This window comes from Lathamus discolor, chromosome 8 (assembly GCF_037157495.1).
Source record: "Lathamus discolor isolate bLatDis1 chromosome 8, bLatDis1.hap1, whole genome shotgun sequence".
Classification (NCBI taxonomy): domain Eukaryota; kingdom Metazoa; phylum Chordata; class Aves; order Psittaciformes; family Psittacidae; genus Lathamus; species Lathamus discolor.
Window position 1 is genome coordinate 12,931,687 of NC_088891.1, and position 21,642 is coordinate 12,953,328.

At 40.0% G+C, this 21,642-nt stretch overlaps 2 protein-coding genes across 2 annotated transcripts in view; one reads left to right on the plus strand and one right to left on the minus strand.

The window, feature by feature from the left end:
* The window catches only part of GLDN (gliomedin), a 110,706-nt gene that overhangs the window by 76,443 nt on the left and 12,621 nt on the right, over positions 1-21,642 (minus strand). The window lies entirely within an intron of this gene.
* Positions 15,985-21,642, plus strand: part of TNFAIP8L3 (TNF alpha induced protein 8 like 3) — a 47,778-nt gene continuing 42,120 nt past the window's right edge. Inside the window, exon 1 of the mRNA XM_065688773.1 lies at positions 15,985-16,239. Within this exon, the coding sequence (XP_065544845.1) occupies positions 16,188-16,239 (52 nt within the window). The 5' untranslated portion in view covers positions 15,985-16,187. The remainder of the gene's footprint in view (positions 16,240-21,642) is intronic.

Below are 21,642 nucleotides of genomic sequence, written 5' to 3' on the forward strand. Positions count from 1 at the left end.
TCTTGAGAATAACACAACAAAACCCCTAACAAGTTAGCAAAAATTGACATAAAAAAAAGTGCTTTTAGTGGCATTTTCTCTTAAGCACTCTGCTGTGATATCGCTGCTCTGAGAGTTCAATACCAAATAAGGAAGAAGACTTCTGGATACTATATATGTATATAAATTAATCTCTGAACTGTGAGGAAGGTAAAACCCTGTAAATTTACAAAGCTACCACACGTGCAACTACTCATAATTTTTGCAGAAACTAGATACAGTGGACTTCATTCGATCTGGTACTGACTTTTTTTCCTGCTCTCTACTTGAGACAGGACATGTCCAATTTGAAATCATTTATCTAAACTTCCTAATTTTCCAAGTTTTGTTGAGTTCAAACAATTTCAGAAATAAGAATTTCATGAGGTAATGTCTCAAGGAAAGATCAAAGTAACAGCGCCCTGGAACTAGGATCATGTTTCATGGCTTTATATATTGTATTTGTACAATTTAGAATTGTGCTTCAGAGATTAAAGGTGAACTCAATTCATCAGCAATTATACAAGGAAAATGGATCAGCAAATGAAACTCTGCTACGTGATAAAAATGGACACATCGATTGAGCTCTTTTTATGAGTTTCTATTTTTATTGTGTTCCTATCTTCTTTGTTCAATAATGAAGGGGAGGGGATGTAGGCATCCATTAGCTTGAGCCCCCATATGTAGAACAAAGTTTCCATTGCTGCACATTTGCAAACTGGTCCTTAATTTCTTCTAATTTTATTTAAACTTTGCCATGGGACATCTGTTCTTGAGTGCCATGTTTTATTGTTGACACTTTCAACTTACTCACAGGAAGATGAACAATAATTTCAAAAGAATGTTTCTGCTTTAAGTATTCTAGAATGTCCTTTTTAAAAATTAAAATGCCACCACAGCTCTTTCCTTTCATTATGGTAACAGCTGAGTATCTCTTTCTAAATTGACGATGTAAGAACAAACCAGACGTAGAGCAACATGTGCTGCAGTGACAGACTTAAGGTACTTACTGGTCTGCGTCATACAGAGCAAATAAGAGGTACTTTCTTCCTGCTAAATCCTTGGAATTTGTGAACAATAAATGGCAGCCAGGTCCAAATCATTCCAAGTTCTTTTTTACGAGGCAAAACCCAACTGCAGTATTCTTTCTGCAGCTAAATCAGCCCCATTTGTTCTCAATTTTAATTGAAAAAGAAATCAGCTAAAGGTGGAATCACTCAGATTCCTTTTCTACTCAAATGTCAATGAATTTGTTTATATAACTGAAGCTGAACCCAAACCACGTTTTATCTGGAGCTTTAAAATTAACATTGCAAAGACAACGTTATGGTTTAATCCATCATGCAGCATTAAGTTAGAACTGGTTGCCAATTTCTGGTAAGGTATTCTTTTATCTGAAAACATCATTTGCCCAAACTAAGCATATTCAAAACAACAGCATTATTTGAGAATAGGGAGACATCAATCCCAAAAGTAAGATTTATTTAAAGCTATTCTCTGTTGGCAGAACTTAGCTTGAAGTTTCTTCTCTAATGAGCATTTCCATGGTCTTTTGTTTCATAGTTTAAAAAAAATGAAAGGTTTCCAGACTAGCCTGGATTGTGCTAAAACTTAAGTCATGGAAAAACAAGGACAAAATATTTTGACCAGATTCCTAAATGTCAGTGTAAGATTGCAAATATCTTTCACTGATATCTAGAAGAATTGTATTGGTAGCCAAGACTGAAGGCCGTTCACCAGATTAAATAGGTTCAAGTTTATACTGCATAGGTTATTACTAACGCATCACTAAAGCCCTCAGTCAGTGGATCACAGTAGGAAAGAAAAGAAAGGTCCTAATATCTTGCAAAATATCTTAGATTCCTTAGATATTTATCTTTTGTGCCAACTTGCTTACCTAGTGAAAGAAAGAGCATAAAGGCAAAAACATGGCTTAAAGTGGGTATGGCTTTAAAGTACAACAGCTGCTACTCATGAACACTCTCTGTGGATGCGTATTTTGATGTAAGAGAGATTTACCCACAATTAGTTTCATATATTTATTCTGATATTATTGAATGCAATCATAGAAAGTTACTTTAAAATGTCAGGAACAAAAGAAGTTTAAAGCTTTTATTTGACTCAAATACATTTTTAACAAGTATAAAACTAGGGATTGTATTCTAGGCCCTTTAAATTGGCTGAATTAATATGCTGGTTGGGGCTAAAGGAAGAAGAGCACAAGACAACTGAGAACTTAGGATGATGAACGTACAAGAAAGGTGAAGTACAAAGTGTGACACATGAGTTAAGGGCTCTGTTATTGTTCAAAATATACTACTTAGACTTTGCCAAACAGCATACGCAAGCTTTCTTGTGGCATGTAAGTAATAAGCATTTCTTATTGCAATACTAACATTATAGAATCATAAAACAGATAGGGCTGGATAGTCTATTCCAACTGATTTAAAGTTGATAAAAGTCTAATTCAATTGAATTTACTTGACAGTGAATACTTTTGTACTGCTTCTTACTGAATTTTATTTTAGTGACTGCTACTAGAAAAAGAAAAAAAGCTTGAAAAGTTTTGAAGAGTTCACTTGTGCTAAAAAAAAACCAACACAAAACCTGTCAAACCTGACTAGACTATGTTCACATATTCTACCAGATAAATGCATAGTGCAAAGAGTTAACATTTTCACTCAGAGACCTTCATCTGGACAAGAAACACACTGATCAGATATGCCTTTAAACTTGCTAGCCTGCCAGTAATCCAGCTGTGTTACAATGGCAGACAATGGTATGGGAGTGACATCCCCATCATAATAAACAGCTAAATCAGAGACAATTTCATTAGCAACCAAAATGAACATTTTGTCAGCTGTTGCTATAATACACAACTGCTGAAAATAGGGTGTCACAAATAATGATAAATATTCATTAGGACATCATGGCAAGGTTTTGAAAAACATGGCTCAAGCTGACTACCACTGCCAGTGTGTCCTTTTTCACAAGTTATTATACCTTGTCTCTAGATGTTAACTCTCTTAGCTGATTCTGAGTAATCATTTGACCTCGACATCAGTAGGAAATGTGCATGTTTAGCATTTCACTACAGACCCTCAGTGCCTCACAGGAGTGAGCTTTTAAAGAGGAACAAAAGGAGGAGAATCTACAGGCAGATGGTAGGCAGACAGGGAAAAATCAAGCTGGGTTGGCTGACCAGCTAAAAAGAAACAGAGGGAGATGGTCCAGCAGACCCATTATGGAGGGGACAAGGGGAAAAACTTGGGGGGGGGGGGGGGGGTGAAATCACACACAGCTTTCTTCTGTTACTGCTGCCCCTGTTCCCTGAAGTGCAAGGGGTCAGAACAAAGAGGAAATTGGTGAAGAAAACAGCAGCCTTGGTCAACTCACATACCAACAACAGCCGGCACAACCACTTCTTTCCTTTCTGCTGTTGGCACTGCTTAAACTGCCCCAGCTTCCGTAAGTTTATTGATTTAGCCGATTTAGCCATTCAAGGAGTAAGCAGATAACAAAATAAAGATATAGGAGAAAGTCCCAGGTTGAACATGACTTAGAAGAAGGGATTACTGTATCAACAAGCACTGCATCCATTTGACCCAGTGTAACAATGTCCTTGAGAAGTTCCACAGCAATATCTGCAGTCAACAGTTACCCTTCATTATAAGAAAACTGCAAATATTGGTGTATATTTATGTAGTTGTATTGCTCCTGCAACCTCCTAAACTGTCATTAATTCTAAGCTATAATGATGACACCTTTAGTTTAGAAAACTGAACTAGGAAGTCCTGCTTTCCTTTTCCTTACCCTGTTCTTGTCTGCCCCTTTCTCACTGGCACTTGTGTGATTTCAAGGAATTAAATCAGTAGAAAACTATCAACTTGTATTTTGACAAGCTATTTTTCTGCCAGTGTAACTCTCTTTACTGGCTTACGGGAGGAGACGGCAGGTAAATTGGACAACAATTATGGCAAAAGTAGAGTGCCAGCATTTGTGGAGAGGAAGTGGAGAAGCAGGCCTGCCCTTTTCAAGTGACATGAGGTCAGCTTAGCTCTGTTACCAAGCTATATCCTGATGTGTTGTATAAGGAAACAGCATTTAGTGTGGTGAATTATGCTGGTCAACATTTACCAAAAAACAAGAAACAGAAAAGCCCTCTTGCCACTGCAGTGTATCAAAAATGGCAGGTACATTCCTGTTACAGACCTTTGAGTTTTCATGATGTTAAAAAGAAACACAGATGACCACCTCCTCAACTCCCACGTATGTATATTTATGTATGTATGTGTTAATGTCCTAGCTTTGCAATGATCACCTGGTTTCTAAATGCCATCACCATCTACAAAGGTTTAAAAGTCAAATGGAGCTATACGTCATTGTGAAGAAAAGAGTCAGTTAATTATAATATTATAATAATAATAATATAATTACAATATAATAATTATAATAGTTCATCTTTTAAAATACAGGTTCTTATTTTGTAAGAGATGTGAAGCACCAAAACTGTGACAGTTTCCAGAATGTTTATAAGGTGTCTGCCATTGGCAAATTATAAATTTTAGCAGATTGTACAGCCCCTCAATCTTCTGCCCACATTTCATGTATGTGGTTTGCAAGTCACTAATACAAAGTTTAGGTGGGGACTCATAGGCTGAATTTAGTTGTACAAGATAAGTTGCATTTTTCATACTTTATTCAAGGAGATTTTATCAGCTGATAGATCATACAAATCACAGAACCCAAAATTTATAATGATACAAATCCTCGTAAGAACAAAAAACAACAAACCAACAACAACCCAAAACCCCACCCAAAAACCAACCAACAAAAAGCAAAACAAAAAAAAAAAAAAAAAAACCAGAAAAAGAAAACAAAAACCAACCAAAAAACCCCAACAAAAAAAAACAATCAACCCCACGCTGGAAATTTTAATAGATGATTTCACCCATTTACCAATGGAGCCTAAATCACTGTCAAAATTATTTGTTCTTTTCCACATATTTTTCACATAAACATTCTGCATTGTATCCTAATTGGTCACTGGATTATCAAATAGTCTGGCAAGGTAACAAAATCAGAACACTTTGAGAAGATGAAATTCATAAAAGGCATATTTCTCTTAATAAGCTTTACATACAAACTCACTTACTAATTGTATGTAAAATCTGACAGAGAAGAGGGTAGGTAGAACTTCCCCATTAAATTGAGTGGATTACCAAGAAAGCGAGTGAAGAAATGAGGGACAAAAAAACACCCCAAAAGAGTCTTGCCTGTGACAAGAGGCTGAATTTTTAGCAGTCAAATATCCGAGACAAAAATCTCATGCTTGTTCCAGGGAACACGCTATGTTCCTCACTGAACCATGGAAGTTCACCTAAGTGTACACGGAAGAAAAGAATTTCTTCAGAAGTCAGAAATAAGAGAAACAGTGAATAAAGGCTGAGTCATCACAACTAAAACTTCAGCTTCCACCTACATCTCTTACACATGCACATACACAAGATGAACAGCATTGTTTATGAGCAGACATCTTAATATCAGATGAGTCATTACAGAAGGTATTTCAGGATTCATTTTATCACAGCATAAGAGGGATACAACAAATGGACTAAACTCCAACCCACACATGCTTTGTCCAATGCTTTTTAACATTGCCGTTTCATACAGTATTTTTCAGTACCAAAAGCATCTCGCTTTAGACAGAAGTCCATTTCTGAAACTGAACCTGTTATCCCAAGTCGGTTTGGCTAGAGTTTAGTGTGCTAATGTATGCTCTGTAGCGTTAGTTGTATATATCCTTGTACTACTTCTGTTTATTTTCATTTTCACCTTGTATCTCTTCTTACCGTGGAAAAATTAAACAGCACATAATTGGTGAACTAAGGATTACCTCTCCTAACTGTTCCAGTAGTTCACATCAAAATTTGGTTGCAATGGTATCTCAGCTATGACTATTTGAATCATTCCTCATTCTCACGGTAGTGAGGAGGTGAGAAGAACACCACAGGCTCCATGTCTCCTTCACAGTGTTAAGCATTGCTCACTAGAATTCTTAAAACTCTTAGAACTCAATAGAACAAAGAATACTGTCCTTCAGCGAAAACATGAGTAGCCAGACCCCAGAAAAGAAATTTCTATCTCCGGAACAACATCAGCTACTAACTACTTCAGATCCTTCTCTTGAAATTCTCAATACACTGTTAGAACTTCATGGAACATGGCTGACTTGAGCAAAGCTCCAAACACTGTTTAGAGACATGTGGCCTCATTAATAGAACTGGTGTTTGTTGTGCATGATTTCCAGTTAACTAGGGGGTCCAGTCACAGTTCATTGTCCTTCAAAATGGTGGGAACCTTATCTCATTTCTTTACCTAATGAAACGGCATGCTTGCTTTGGTACCCTGCAGCATTTCAGCTTGTAATGGCTTTCTATCATTCTTCAAATTCTTTCATTATAACACCTGCTGCAGCAGCTGATCTGTCCTTGGGTCTGTAATACCCATGATGAATCTCAGCAGTGACTCAGCTTGCTACTCATTGTAACTGCTGACACAGAGCTGAAAGTGGTATATAACCAACCCATGGATACTATCTGAAATCTGCTGGATCTATTGATTTACTTTTGTTCTCCATAATGAACTGGGCTTCTTAGCCATACACAGAGAAAGAGGTCTTGGATTGTCATTCTAAACCACGTTTTGCTCCACATGCTGCTCATCAGGTCATCCCACACTAGCATCCCTCACATCAGTTCCCCTATCCAAGTCCAATCCCTCTGTGCTGCTCAGTGCTTCCTGTGAGATACTGAGCCTCTGCTTGAACCCGCTTGCCTGAAAACAGAAATGCTCGTGCCTTCCTGTGCCTTTATCTTTACTCAGCATTCTTCACCCCGATTTTTAAACTGTCAGCATTTTGTAACTCTTTTGATCTGCCTGGCACTCCAGTTTCATGACTGAAGCATATTCTTATTTGATCCCACTACAGTTTTCATCACCATGGTTGGGAAAAAAAAAGAAACACAGGAGAAATCCAACTGCCTTCTGGTCAGAATAAAAACGGAATGGATCATAGTGAGTCATAAAAGTGATTTTCTGCACTAGTACAACTGTATTTCCACTTTCAAATATGCTGTTCCACATGCACAGGAATTAACATACCTTCTTCCCTGTAGATGCGGGTCACTCCTATTTTATTCCTCACAGTAAGTTACAAAATTTACTTTCCAAAAGACTTACCAACGGAGTGCCAGCACGCGATACACTAGCTAAAGCTGAGTAAATGCATAACAACTGCCCAGGCACTTGCTGCCAAACAAACAACAGATGAGAGTTCCCTGCTTTCGCTTTAGCAGAGACACCAGTTTGGTTGCTGAGTGAAGGAGGGAGACCCAGTTTTCACAGTCTGTAGAAACTGAATCATTTTTGAGGCATGCTTTCCTCTCCTGACCTTTTGGAACTGGCTAGTTGTATTAAGAGTTATTTGAACAAGACAGAGACAGCCTGACCTTGTTTTTTTAACAAAGGCAAAGTAAAAGACACATTAATGCAATACTCCTGCTCTACCTTCCAACAATTTTCCTCATAATTCTGAAATCTGTATCTCCTACGACAGAAGTACATCTGCTCTGATTTGCCAGCTGCAGGTATTTCTATATCAGCATACCAGCACTAAGGTATTAAGCCTTGTTCACAAAAAGCACTGAACCCAGGTGGTTTTGTTCTAAATCACACAATACCAGGTGTGTTAATAAGCACTTTTCCTTCTTAACCCTTTAGTATGCTTACTTGCTACATTCTCTCTTTTTTTGCCTCTCAATATTACTCTTCCCATACATATGCTGGAAATAGGCAGAATTTACATAAAATTCTTGAGTAGACATCATTAAGCAGGCACATCTCACAGTGCTGCCCTTCGCAATATTAAAGGAAGATGGTCTTGGTATTATTTATCAAGAGAACAGCTGATTTACATCTGTAGCCACTCTTCCTAAAACTATTCACTTTGAATAACTGTATACACATGCAATGAATCAGAACGACTCATAGACACTTCATAAGATGCAAGATAAACAGATAGGTTTAGGTTCAAGTCTTCATTTTCAATATGGCAAATGAGTATGGTGAACCAATCTAGATCCAATAGGAAAGTCCTAAAAAATAGTTTAAGGCTGCAGTTTGCTTTTGTTCCCTTTTTCCCCAGTCTGAAACCTTTAAATCCTTCTCAATGAGATATCATCTTCCTCCCCACTCCTGAAGAACATGAATAATGACTGCAACAATTCTAATGCTCAATGAAATGCTTTTCCTTGAAAAAGGTGGGAAAGACGGAAGATGTAACTAGTGAAATTCTTATCCAAGCTTTTCCATAAATTCTCCTTTCAGGAAACAGCAGGACTTGCCAGCTGAACAAAGGATTCTGCCCAAAGACACACAGCCATCAAGGAGGGGCTTTATTGAAAAAAAGAAAAATCATCTGGCTCGAAGGCTACCTCTTGTACCAGAGTAAGCTGTCCTTAGTGGTTGCTAATGGCAAGTAGTCTGTAGAGCTCACTGAAGCACTATGGAAAGGTATTGACAGCTTTTACATTTTCTGTTTCCTTCAAAGTTCCACCAGTATTATAAAAGGGTTTATGTACTTTAGCTGCAAAAAGGATCTAAGGTCTGCAATCCAAAAGTTTAGTCATAGAAAAGTAAAGGATGTAGATCTACCTATCTACAGTCAAATTTGTATTGTCCAAGTTGAAGTCAAGTCATTCAGATATTGTATTACAATTACTCCGAGTCCCTCAATGTTTGCAAGAGAAATATTTCACCTGGAAGTGATCTGAACAGCAAGTTTCTAATTTCATTCTCTTTGCTGGAGCTGTTCTAGGACCACATGTAATCTAATTGCCTATGTTGCGTGTTCCTAAGACTACCCATAAAATGTAATTTTATGTCTGAGTGGATGATACTTAGTCATTTATAGATAGGTGGGTAGCATAGTACCTTTTGCCATGCTTTGAAACGGTCATGAAGTAATGCCCACGCACTGTCAGATGAAGATGATGTTTCCATACTGAAAATCACATCAAGCTCTACAGAAACCACAAATGAGTAGATTAGCATTCTGCCATTTGAGCGAAGGCTGTGGATGTTAGTGAATTGCTCCACAAAAAATTGCTTTCTCTCTCTGTGATTGCCTCTCAGAGATTATGATTCCCTTTAGTCAGAGAACAGTTTTTAGCAGAAACTCTTTACCAAGACTAATCCCAGCTGTAGCACCTCTACTTCAGTTACAGGTGCATCATTCCTGAACCAAAATCCACTGCATTAATTCAGTCACCTTTCCAACGTGCAGACACGTCTTATGGTTGTAAAATGAGAGTGACGGCATCCACTGTAAAAGAGCAACCAGATCTAGTCAGCTGGAGAACTCTGTATACTTTAAGACTTCTCCAGATAGTATCCAATTTGAAAAATATTACTAAGTTTCTATATAGGAAGTGCAACTGCAGATCTCATTTGTCTTTTGTCAGAAAGCCCAATCTACCATATCCTAACAATGCAGCATGTCTAGGCTACATTGTCACATGAATAAATATTTGTCTTCAAAACACAACAATCTGAAATATTTGGTGGGGTGGGTTTTGTGTGCTGAAGAGCAGAAGAAAGCAATATAGAAATAACCATAGAAAGAATGCATTTTCTAGTATAAATAAGTGTATAACAAACATTGTGACTAGGAAAAAAAATGTGGGTTGTTTGCATAAAGAACAGGTTAAGAAAAGTTAGTGAAATAACTGATGCTAGCTATAAAACATTCTGAAAAGACAATACAGTGTAGGTCCTCCATAGTTTCCTAGCAACAAATTTCTCTCTACTTTCTCAGAGTATCATGAAGTTGTAGAATCCTCCTACACATAATATGAAATCATGGATGAAAACAAGGATGACCCATCTTCCAAACTGGAAGCAGAAAACTGTTTCAAACTTGCTGGAACACAGCTCAGTAAGCAGCATCCGTTGTTGGTTTAACTGTATTTTACCTGCATCACAGATGTGGTCAAAAGCTTACATGTAGCCATCAGATAATCAAGCCTTGTAATGAACAGTATAACTGAACAACACATGGAAAGTAAGGAATGTGACATATTTTAGCATACCTTCAGTGACCATCACAAAATTAAAAATACAAGAGTGGCAGACACTATAACAGTTTTGACTGCAGCTGCTCCTGAGCTTTCTCCAGACAGCATCAGAATGGGGATACAGCATCAGTGATACCCAAGAAAAAAAAAAAAAGAAAAAAAAAAGGCCAAAAACCTTTAAGATTTATTTCCCAAAGCCCTGAACAAACAAAGCAGAAACAAAGTTCATGTTTTGACTGATCAGTCTGAAACATTATTAGTATCCCACTTTTAATTGGAAGTAAAATAAACATCTATCAGGGCTTTAAAATAATAATGCCAAACTCCCTGCTCACAAAAACAAGTGAGGGTCACAGCCTAATCAGTAAAATTTCCACACACAATTTCCTCAACAGAAATTTTCCACCACCAGAACTACCAGGTGTGTTTTCCATTTGGGAAGGTAGCTTTCATTTCTTAAATCGCTTAGAATGAAAGGTTTTGTATGCATGAGTTTGCCAGTCTACAGCAAATTGCATACATAACTTATAAGATAGGCATCCTCCCAAGCACAGGACAAATCATCATCCCCAAAAAAGAATGGTAAAGCATCTTTAAAAAAATAAACCCAAATATCATTAAAGCAGTACAAAACTGAAATGCCCATGTAATTCAATTTACAGCTTAATATAGAAAACCTTGTTCTATGAGCCAAATCCTTCTCTAAAGGAACAGAAAAGTAACAACATTCTCATGGTCAAAAAGTGGACATCAGCATTTATGCCATTCAATTCCTGTAGGAGCCTGTTTGTATAAGGTAAGTTACTACTTCAGGGAAAAAAAAGCAATATACAAAGCCAAGCATGCCACACAAGAAGTATGCACTACTCCAGCTGTGCTATTTTCCTGTGTTAATATGCATAGATGTCAGCAAGCTTGCCTCCCAGTTTAACTAGTCCTTCTTTAAAAGTTGCTGCCTTTTTTCAGTGTCGTATCAGCTCAAAGATATTCATTGTTTCTTCTTCCTTTCTCAGTATAAGCAGTCAGAAATCGCATCAGACCAACTACTTACTGTTATTAAACTTTACCTGGAACAGTCAACCCACAGTCCTAGCCTACTTAAACAGATGAAAATATTATTTTCTGACAAAATTATGCTTTCTGATAACCCACCAAGAGTAAGCAGTTCAGCAGGATTTAAGTTGCACAAGAGTACAATATTTTTCTATTCGACTTTATTTTGTAGGGGATTAAAGTATCTAAGAGCACCCAACAAGGCACTGAAGCAAGCACAGCTAAATTTCAGTCCTAGTTTAAGTCCGGTATTCCAAAACCATCACAGCCCAGGTTAGCACCAGTACCAGGCTGCAGTCCCACTCTGTGACTGCTTCCTCAGCTCTTCTTGAAGAAAAGTCAACACTATAAAAAGGCAGAATGTAATTCAGCAAATTTAGTGGCTAAATATATGTCTATACTATGGCAGGGAGTTAAAACACCTGGAGACAGAAAATACTGCACTCTTCAATGCTGGCACAGGAGTAGAAATTAGAGTAATTCAGACATCTTGCTCATTGTTTGAATTCTAAATCAAATATGAGGAGTGTTTGCAGACTAACAATAGGTGCATTATTTCAACTAAAATCTGTTAAAACATATGCAAAATGCACATATGCATATGCATGCTGACTAGCTTACAGACACCAGTAAGAATCCCAGTTCCTGGCACAATAAAGTTGTTATCAAAGAATCTACCGATCCTTGATATCGGTTAATCACACTATGCCAGTGATGGTGCAGATTGTGTGTATGTTTCATGAAGAAAACTTACACTGACACCACAAAAAAACTGGGGGGGGGTTGGGGGGGGGAAGGGGGAGGATCTGAAATCTGCCAGAGTATATTTTGTAATTGTATCAGCCCATGGGGGAGTCTTCTCTGTTTAATACAATCAATAGCAATGGTGCTTGAATATGAAAGATATACTATCATAAACTGTGAAGCAAAACATTAGGCAACAATATTAAAAATAGTATATCCTAGGGCGGACCCTTATTTAAATAACATTAAATTATTTGTGAGAAAGATATATTATCTTACATTTTTACATTTGGAATCAGAAGGAAAATATAATCCTACCCACATGTCTTTACAGTCTAAACCAGGCAAGTCAAACACAAAGGTGGTAGTGCAGAGTGGGTTCTGGTACATTTAACAATGGAAAGAAAAGGGACACTGCTTCTTGGAATAAGGTTTAAGGCTCAGTTTGAAGGGGGAAAGCTTGAGTAGCAAAGCACAGAGGCAGCTTGCCAATCTTTTAATTAGCAGAAAGTGATAACCTAAGAGTTCAGGTACAGCTCGAGATACAGGTGAAAGTCTGTGCTCCATGCTGGACTTGAAATCATAGCTTCTCAGTACCTTATTTCCCTCTCTCGGAAAGTGAGAAATACTATTATCTTATTTCACAATAGTCCTGTCAGGATAAATATATTAGACATGGATGCTATGGTAGTTGGCCTACTTACTTAGAATACAATGAAATTGGGAAGAAGAAACAATAAATACGTGAACATGCAAGTATGACTTATAGCTAGAACAGTGAAAAAGCATAATCCTAGAAGCTCTCCCAGGCAGATCTCCATCGTTCATATACAATGAGTGGGCAGAGGAGGATTTCAGATAAGTTACATATGGAATGAAGATCAAGACCAGATGCAGCCAAAATGTGAATAGCGGAGCCATACAGTGATGTAGCCACTACAGGATAGACAGCATCATATAACTGGGAATACATGCAACAGTTCCAGTCGTCTGGGTTGCCAGCTCCCCTCGTAAGTCATACTTGTAGAGACTTGCAGGCAAATGTATTAACTGAGCCTTGAGAAAAAACATTCCAGTGTCTAAATATCCCAACAAACTTTAGGTCTATCCTAGTAATAAGGAAAACAGTCACAAACCCAGAGAAAAAGAACTTTAGATTATAACAACGAATATCTAATTGCAGTATTTGCACTAAATTAAAAACGTAAGTCATGACATGTCAACTTTCTCCATGTGGAGTCTCGTTTAGCATGCATCTAGCTAGTACATACATTACTGTTAATAAACCTTTTGTGCTTTTCTCTGCACCAGTATTGTAATGAGTGGAAACTATGTAGTTCAGAGCTGTACACGTATGGAATTTTCCAGGTCACATGTTAAACCAAGTGCTGGACTCTGCTGGGCAGAGAACATCAGGAAGGAGAAAAACTGAATTCTAACCATATGTTTTGAAATGAAACAATATGCTCATTCTGTGACAGCTGAAAACTTGAATAACTGCTTTACAGTTAGCAGCAATAAAGAGGGAAAGTAATCTTGAAACAGCATTTACTGTGGAATAGAAAGTAATTACAGCATACTAGTAAGAATGCTCCATGTATGTATATATCACAACTCTGACACAATATAATACTGATTGAGTTACACCATTTCTATCATAATATATTATTACTGTGGTAATACAAGGATAAAGAAAAAAAGGCAAGAATTAAAATAAGTGGGATTCAGTTTTCGTTTAAACTATTCCATGCCAAGGATTCTGTCTTTCAGAGGATCATGGAAAATAATGTGTCCTTTTACCAACTGAACTACAATCAGGGCAGAGAAGTGTGACTGTTGAGAGTTTAACGTTTTATTGCAATTTTAGCATGGGTTAAACACTCAGAAAAAGAGCCCCCACAGAAAACTAGACCAGTTCCAACTGGGGGTTGGAACCCGATGATCTTTAAGGCCCCTTCCAACCAAAACCACTCTATGATTCTATGATCCTAGAATACCTTGGAAGCACATACACAGCTGCATTGTATCATGACCCAGAATCTACTGTACCCTTTGCTGCTGAGGGAACATGAAAGGCTTCACAGTCCACAAGACCCTGCAAAAAACACTTTGGTTTTTGCTTACCTAATTACAGGCATTATCCTTAGCAAGGCAGAACTTGTCTGGGTTAGAAATTCCAATTTCAAGCGATTAAAAACAGTGCAAAAAATTTGCACCTCAAATACAACTTTCTCTTCCCATTAGACAAACTCTTGTCTTATTGGGGAGATTTTTAGGTTGCATTTCTGCTGGTGAAAAGAAAACAAGAATGACAGAGAGACTAAACCCTGTCCCATTGTCAGATTCTGTCCTTGGTGTGGTAGCTAGGATTACTTTTTGTAACTTAATATTTGCATTTTTCTGTAGCTACACTGTTTGTATATCATGCTTGTAGATTCCCCACATCTACTCCAGATTTTGCACTGGCTCCTCATAACAGAATCCTAAAATCACTTTAGTTTAGATGTTATTCGTTAGATGATACTCATTTATGAGGTTATAACCAGCAGCAGTTGGAATGTCATTTTAAATTTAATGAAAGCAATTAAAAACAAAAGTCAGAATTTGTTTCCATAGAATAAAAACCAAAAGTGCCTTAGTACAGGCCTAGGGTATGACAGCAACATTACAAATAACTAACTTTATTCCAAAGGTTGAAGATTTTTGTGTCCCAATTCAACATCCAAATGTGTGTATTTCAGGACCAGAAAGCTTGAGGTCTTCAATCTCTTCAGGCTCAACCTCATTTGAAGGCAGGGGCATGTGCTAGGATTCACCCTAGAACATAAGGCAAACTCTGGCTTCATTTTACTACAGTAGTTTTAGTTTTTATACTCAATATTGCACAGGATAAGCCATCACTGACAAGAATTTGACAGGACCCATTGAGTTGAAAAAGAACCCTTCTATCTTTTTTTAAATGCCACACTATATACTAATGGAGAAAGTCTTTACATTTGTTGAGACTGTTGGGCATAGGCTGATGACAGTAACTGCATACATGCAGCTTCAAAGCAGTGTCCAGGCATTGCTTTTTCCACTAATGAGGACCTATATGGTTTCGGGGGAGAGAGTCACAGAGTGAAGAAACAGACATTTGTGGTCTGCAGCTACAAGCATAAGGCTCTGGCTGGAGATTGCAGCAACCTACAGTTAAGTGTTTCGGGCACTAGCTGGCTTTTAGGAGTGGATCAGTTAGATTATGGGGTCTGTTTTGGGGTGACATTTGGTTCCCCATTAGAAAAGTACTCTTACTACCACCTTCCTGGCATTTTTAAGTTCAAGTGATCTTTGGCCTGTAACAGTGGGGAAAAAATAGTAATAAATGCAAAGGGAAAGAAAGATCTACCTAACCTCAGAGCTGAACAAATGGCCTCAAACAGGTGAATTGGGGATAGCTCATGACTGTAGTAGCTTGTAGGAAGACACAAGCAAAGCCTGCTTTGCAGTCAAGCCACGAAGTTTTCAAACTCAGAGTTCAAAACTATCTTTTACCAAGTATTACACTTTCACCCTGAGCTTGTGAATAATGTGCAAACAGGCAGCAGCAAAACTCACTCCTTCAGTATTCTTTTGGGCACCAATATCCAATGGGAACTGACTTCCCTCTGCTGTTCTAACGACTGATTTTTGTGGACACTGCGCATTAAGGGGAGGGCGCTGGTGAAAAGTGGCAAGGCGACGACTGGAGGTCACTGAAGATGCCCACAAGGCAAAATAAATGGGGATGCGGTGGCAGCAAATGTAAGGGACTGTCATGTCGCTCGTCTAAGCCCTGCCTGAGGAGGCCCCTTGGCGAGGGTCTGGCCGTCCCCGCAGCCACCGCCGGCGACTCGCGGCCCCATGTCCCGCTCAGCCGAGGCGGCCGGGCCGATACCGGCGGCTGCGAGAACTTGTGTAACAGGCTCGGGGAAGAACCCGCTCCTCGCCGCGCCCCCGATCCCTCCTCCCCTCGCCGGAGCCCGCCCGTCTCCGCTCCTCCTTTGCAGCCAATGGCACTAAGAGAGGTGGCTGCATGCGGTGGCGCGGACCCAGCGCCCGGGCTGGGAGAGGAGGAGGCGGCAGCCGGCTCTGCTCTCCGCTCGCTCCCGGCTCCCGCTCCGCGCCTGCGGGCACTCCTCCTGCCAGCGGCGGCCAGCCGCACTCCGCCCGCCCCGAGCCGCCCCTCGGTGCTTCTGCCCCGCCGGTCCCGGCAGCATGGACTCGGACTCCGCGGAGCTCAGCGAAGGCGAGCTCGTCTCGCCCGCAGGTAAGAGGGGTTGCTGCTGCCCGGCCCCTCGAGCGACGGGTCGGGGGCAACCGCGGCCAGGACGGGGTCCCACCACCCACCGCCCACTGCCTCCGGGGCGGTGCGAGGCTCAGCGCCGAAGCGGCAGCGCCGCTGTCCCGAGCGAGCCCCGCTGCAGGACGGGCGCTGTCAGAGGCAGAAGCCTCCCCTTGCCCGCCCTGCCCGCGGTGGTGCGAGCGGCTCCCGCTGCTCCGGCGGCTGCTGCCGCACAGACGGACCGCGGGAGCGGGACGGGTGCGGCCCGGCGCCGGGCTCCGCTCTGCCGCGGGTAGGGGCGAGAGCCGCGCTGAAGAGTTGAGCCGCGACGTGACAGCCGGTTGAATGAGCGGCGCTGGCGTGGAGCGGATGCATTGTGCTCTGTATCCAGAGGCTGCAAAGTTTTTTGGGTTTGGTTAGGGCCATTTTGCTATCGCTCCAGGAGCACAGCAGTTAGCCCTTGTGCAGAAGGGGAGAGTCCCTCTCAACGGCCAGGATGCAAGGCCCTCGGGCCCCATCGCTTTTGTTTTCAAGCCCTAACTTGTTACCAAAACCCATAACGCTGTTTGTCTAGCTGCTGCAGCCGCATAGTTCTGAGATGAGACAGAAGAAAAAAAAACATAAAACTCTCCTGCCATTTCCAAATCTCCACATTCCTGTACCCTGCACAAAACAAGCCACTGCTGGTGAGCCACAATTAAAGGCTGTCCTGCACAAACAGTAAGTGGGGACAATAAACTCGTGTGAAAGCCAGCATACCCGGAGGTAGGCTTGCTCTTGGGGCACAGCATGCATCCATGCATACTACTGCCGGTCCGTGGGGAACTGCTGTTGGCTCAAAGCCATCGCCCCCCTTCCTCATGCACATGAGGTCTGCAAGTCATCCTCGGTCAACAGTGGTGTTACCTGCCTTCAGCAGAGGAGGCTGAGGGTGCCACACACTGGCATGTGATGGATGCTGGGCCATTACTGACGGAGTGCAGAAGGGACCTGTTTGACCTCCAGCTTCCTATGGTGGAAGTCACAGGCACCTCTTCTCAGATGCTGTTTAACTTGCATCAGACACGAGTAAGCACAGTTGGAATGTCTGAAACAAACCTAGTGATCATAAATCCCAACAGAAAGTTACTGTGTTACATTATGAGATCTTCAAGAAAGGTTTTTTTTCCAAAATCTGTCCAGGTTGGGCATGTCCTTTATCCCAGCTGGCACCTCCTCCCATCCCCAAAAATAAAGGTTTCCACCAAACAATATTTTAACTACAACAGGAAAAAAAATGCCAGCTCTTTTGTGAAATATTCTGACTGTCCTATTAATACAGCAGTGATGAGCAATGGTAGAATGAACACCACCCTTACCATATGATCAATAGGTGTTATCTTGCTAGTCTCTCAGCAGAACAGGATTTTACAGCAGTCAAATCCAATTCAGTTTTAACTACTAAGGAGTCTATGAGGGGCTACCTTATTTTGTATTTTCCTACTTACGATCTAGAAAATTAAGACTAGCAACAGGTCACAGAGCTCCTTATATCCATAAAGCCCCATTAGACTGAACTTAGTAACAAAGACCACCAACAGCTATACTTTTTCATCCAAATATCCAAAGCAGTATGTGATGCACAAGTTACAAACATTACATTTATAGACAAATTAACGTACTAGCTCCTGCCAACAACTTACTCCTGTTCTGAATAGGATTTTCTTTTAAATAAATTAAAAATAACTATGCTTGGAGATTGCCATAAGTGCTTTTTATGTCATCACTTGCCAGCTGCCAAGAGTTGATGTTCATCAGTCTCCTCTCCTCTTTTCTGTTCCTGCTTTGTACTAACACAAGAAATATCTGGAATTTTGACCATACATGGCAGATGCCTATGCAGTAGAATAGAGTGAAAATATGGTGGTTTTGTCTTAACCAGATGCAATGATTTTTTCTGCACCAAAGAATTTCTTGCCATTTGTATCCTCCATCCTCTTCTGAAAAATACATTTTTGCTAAATTTCATTTGGTCTTATTTCTGTGCTCTACCATATGTACAGTGCTGTATCTCCCTGTATGTGGGTGTTCAGTAGTCATGCTGTCAGTCACTGTTGCAGGCACAAAAGCTGAGGGGTTATGGTGTGGGAATCAGTCACCACCCTCAGGGAAGTGCTACACCACACAGATCCCAGTGACCAGGAGCATTCTGCCTGCAGCTTATAGGGCAAACAAAGTTCATCAGAACAGTATTTGGGACAAAGTTGTAGTAGTGGTTCAGTTTTGGCCTTTGGTTAGCTGGGGTTTTGTACGGTGGCACCAGGTTGAATGTTTAGCTTACTCTCTTAATTACTTTCAGCACTTTCAGGTTCATAAAGCAGTGACTTTAGCTTACACAGTTAAAAATTCTTGTAGCCATTGCCCACTTCTTGGGCTGTCTGATTGGTTAAGCCCAGTGTAATCCAGTTTAGTTTATCACTAGGGCTCTATGATGCTAATGCAATACAGATGTTTTAAAACATATCTCATTTAAGGGTTTGTACTACTAGTACAACACTTATCCAGCCTTTTGCTGTCCCAGTGGAACAGCACCCCTGCCATTCCTGGGACTCACATGGGTGTGCACAGGATAGGCTACCTTGTACGCCCCTACCATCTGCCACACATGCTTGGCTTCCAAAAGCCAGCTGGAGTCCTACTCGGAGATCCCAGCAGCCTCATTTCCTTTAATAACCAACTTAAAGCTGAGTCTCCAAGGAGGCAGAACTATTTTTTCTGTGTTTATTCTGAACATGTTGTCATGATAGCATCTTCAGAATTTTTTGGTGCAAACAAAAAGCTCCTTGTACGTGAGTAGTGCAAGATGTTAGCCATACTTTAAACCAAACACAAAGCACCACACCTCTGTGCACAAGAGCATCCAGCTCCGTGACCTTGCCTTTCACAATCTCACACTCATCCTTTACTGCTTTGCTTTTGAGTTGTCTAAATAGTAAAAAAGTTTGGTTTTCGCAAAAAAAGTTACTCATGAGACAAACCCCCATTAAGAGCATTAAAGAGGTCTTCATGATTCTGAAAAAGATATATATTGTACTGCAAAATAAGAGTTACATGTTTACTAGCACTACCCTCAGTGAAATTCCTTGAGTTTTACTGCAGCTGGTCATATTTCTTTTCCTATAGATAAGCTTTCGAGAACGGAACAAGTAATTTTAGAAATAGAACACTGTTCTTATTTTTTAATGTCCACCTATTGAGAGGTGGGGTTCTTTAAAAGAACTCTTTGGTAGAGCACTGGACTACTTGTTCCCAGGCCTTTCATAGGCAGCCTAACACATGAAAGTATGAATCACCTGTACCAGCTTTCAGAGTAAGCTTGCACAAAAATCCAGGTCATCACCAACAGCAGTGATTTTTGCAGTGGGTTTGGAGATTCTGCATGTAAGAGAAAGAAGGCAGCAGATCTTCATTTGGTGTGGCTTGCCCTAAGTGCCCTGACTGAAGCAAGCAGGAATTCAGCCATATAGCTTTTAGGCGATATTGATTTAAGCCTTTCTACAAGCTCCTAAGTCAGAATGTAATAGTTCCATTAAAAAAAATAAATAAATAAATAAACATGAAATTCTATGTTACACTATTACTATATGATAACTAGAAGCTAAATTGCCTGTGTAGTCTTCAAAAAAGAGACAGATTGTTTTTATGAACCTTAACATAGCTTGGAGAGCTGGTGCCTTCTGGCTTTCATCCTGCTGAAGTCAACAGACATTTGGCCTAGGAAAGACTACAGCTTGCACTCTAAGTGGAGCTCTAAACCGGTGACAAGAGTTTTGATTTTTGTATTTGAAGCATTAGCACTGTGGAGCATGCAACTTTGTCTGATGCCAGGGATAACAAAATGAAGACAACATTATCACCAGGCTTGCATCCATAATGGCAGTGGGAGTTTTATTATTGTGTTCAAGAGGGCCAAGATCTTACCCTGAAACTCCTGGCACAAGAATATTAATGCATTTCAGATTTTTAATAAATTATCTGAACTCTACCCTGGACAGGAAATATATTCTTAGTAAAAACAAGAATAGGCTTAACCATTATTTACTGTTGTAAAACGGCCCCGACAGATACAAATAATGTTACAGCTACAGAAAAGTTATTTGATTTGCATTGGTTAGCAAATAATTTCCCATCAAATCATTTATCATGCTACATGAACTGCCTGTATTTTCATGATATTAATCTTTTAAGCCTGTTACATATTTTAATCAGTTTTACAAAGTTAAATGCCACTGAAAAGCTAATATATTCTTGTTACAATTAATTAGAAAGTGTACCATAAGATACTTAGCACAATTATTTGAGGCATCAGTAATATAGTTCCTTGACATAAAATGCAAGTAGGCATTTTATAACTCTTTTTTGCGGTATTACACTGGTCATTTAAATAACATTTGTCAGGACAAAATGTATATTTTGCCCCAGAGTGTTTGAACCAGGAGGGTTTTGTTTTAACAAAGCTGTATTTTGATTCTACATAGAAAGTTGCAACTCAGATAAGCAATAATATTTATCAGACTTTGGACAAGCCAGCAGAAATGGTAGATAACAGTATGTTGTAAGTATGGAAACTAGAAAATAAACAAACCACAAACCAATAAAACCTGTTTGGAGTGGAAGGTACAGACTCTACTGGATGCTTCTGTTGTGAAGTGTTTTCTAGCACCTATCTAACAAAGGGCTCTCCTTTCCCTTCTGCTGGAAAACAAAGGATAAATAAAGCTAGTTGAATAAAGATGGACAGATGACAGACACGAACTAGCACATCATGGGAAACCATGCTCCAAACTCTCTTACAGGGCTTTTTGGCTCACACTGCAAACTGAGGCAAGCGTGTGTCCAAGTTTCTCTGCCAAGAGCACGGGCAAGAGACACTTCAGGATGAGCAAGCAGCAACTGCCTGTAAGAGCAGCAGCTAGGGCAAGCACATGAGCCAAGAGCCTGGTTGGGTGAATTTTCTTTGGATCTCTTCACTGTTCCCTCCAGGAAACACCTGGGCTGCTGATATACACATAGACCCCTCTTTAGCACAGTGACTGTCAGACTGTCCAACTGGAAAAATCCTGCTTCTGGCAAGTTGAGTAAACAACTTGGACAGGCAGAAGAGACAGTTCAGCAGAACAAGTCAACTTGTTCAGGCTTCTGGGTTGAGGTTTTTTTCTTTTTTTTTTTTTTTTTGTAAATCAGGTGGAATTATGAACTTTATAAAGCACTGGATTGAAGCCCGAGCTCACCTGCCTGTGCAGTAGCCAATAGTAACTAAGCATCAATAGCCAATATCACTTTTCAGTAGCTTTAATAGTTTCTTCCTACTTTTGAGGATGGTATATTGAAACATGTAGCCTCAAGAGG